The sequence below is a fragment of the Apaloderma vittatum genome, unplaced genomic scaffold (assembly GCF_000703405.1).
Source record: "Apaloderma vittatum isolate BGI_N311 unplaced genomic scaffold, ASM70340v1 scaffold26802, whole genome shotgun sequence".
NCBI classification, from domain to species: domain Eukaryota; kingdom Metazoa; phylum Chordata; class Aves; order Trogoniformes; family Trogonidae; genus Apaloderma; species Apaloderma vittatum.
In genome coordinates, this window is record NW_009703551.1 from 1 (window position 1) to 586 (window position 586).

A 586-nucleotide genomic window follows, 5' to 3' on the forward strand; every position below is an offset into this window, starting at 1 on the left:
CCAGCCGATGCGAGCTAGGGGCGAGGTGAAGGCATGGGCTCCTCTGGCTCCCCTCGGCACGGTGCTGGAGATAGGGACTGGATTTCAGGCTGAGCTCTGGGTTTTTTGGATGCGATGAGGAAGATGGCATCGAGTAGATAACTGTCACGGAGGAAGGTCATGCCCGAGAGGAGTTTGTGGCCCTGCCCTCACCTGCAGTGCTTGCCCCTTGCTGCTTCTGGCCGTGCTTGGTGCTGCTTTGCACCCCTGCAGGTTTTGGGGGACCGACGGTTACTTTCCCCTCCGTTTCCATCTCTTCCCCAGCCACCTGGATAACCACTCGCTCTGGGAGCCGAAGATCTTTGCCACTTGCTGCTTCAGGATCATCATGTACTCGATCCAGGTGGGGACTTGGCGGGACTCTGCCCTGGTGACACCGGTTTTGGGGACACACGTGCGCGCTGGGGAGCTGAATCAGAGCCGCTGCATTGCCGCATCCTGGCAGCGCCGAGTCCGAGCGGCTCGTGCTGAGCTCAGCCACCAAACGTGGCCCAAAACGGGCTGGAGATGAGCACGGTCCGGGCTGGGAACGCTGTGGATATGTAGG

General features: G+C 60.8%; 1 protein-coding gene across 1 annotated transcript in view; it reads left to right on the plus strand.

Moving 5' to 3' along the window:
* Positions 1 to 252: 252 nt before the first annotated feature.
* The window catches only part of EFR3B (EFR3 homolog B (S. cerevisiae)), a gene marked incomplete at both ends in the record, with an annotated part of 7,511 nt that continues 7,177 nt past the window's right edge, over positions 253 to 586 (plus strand). The window contains one exon of the mRNA XM_009864679.1: positions 253 to 382. Coding sequence (XP_009862981.1) covers positions 253 to 382 — 130 coding nt within the window. The remainder of the gene's footprint in view (positions 383 to 586) is intronic.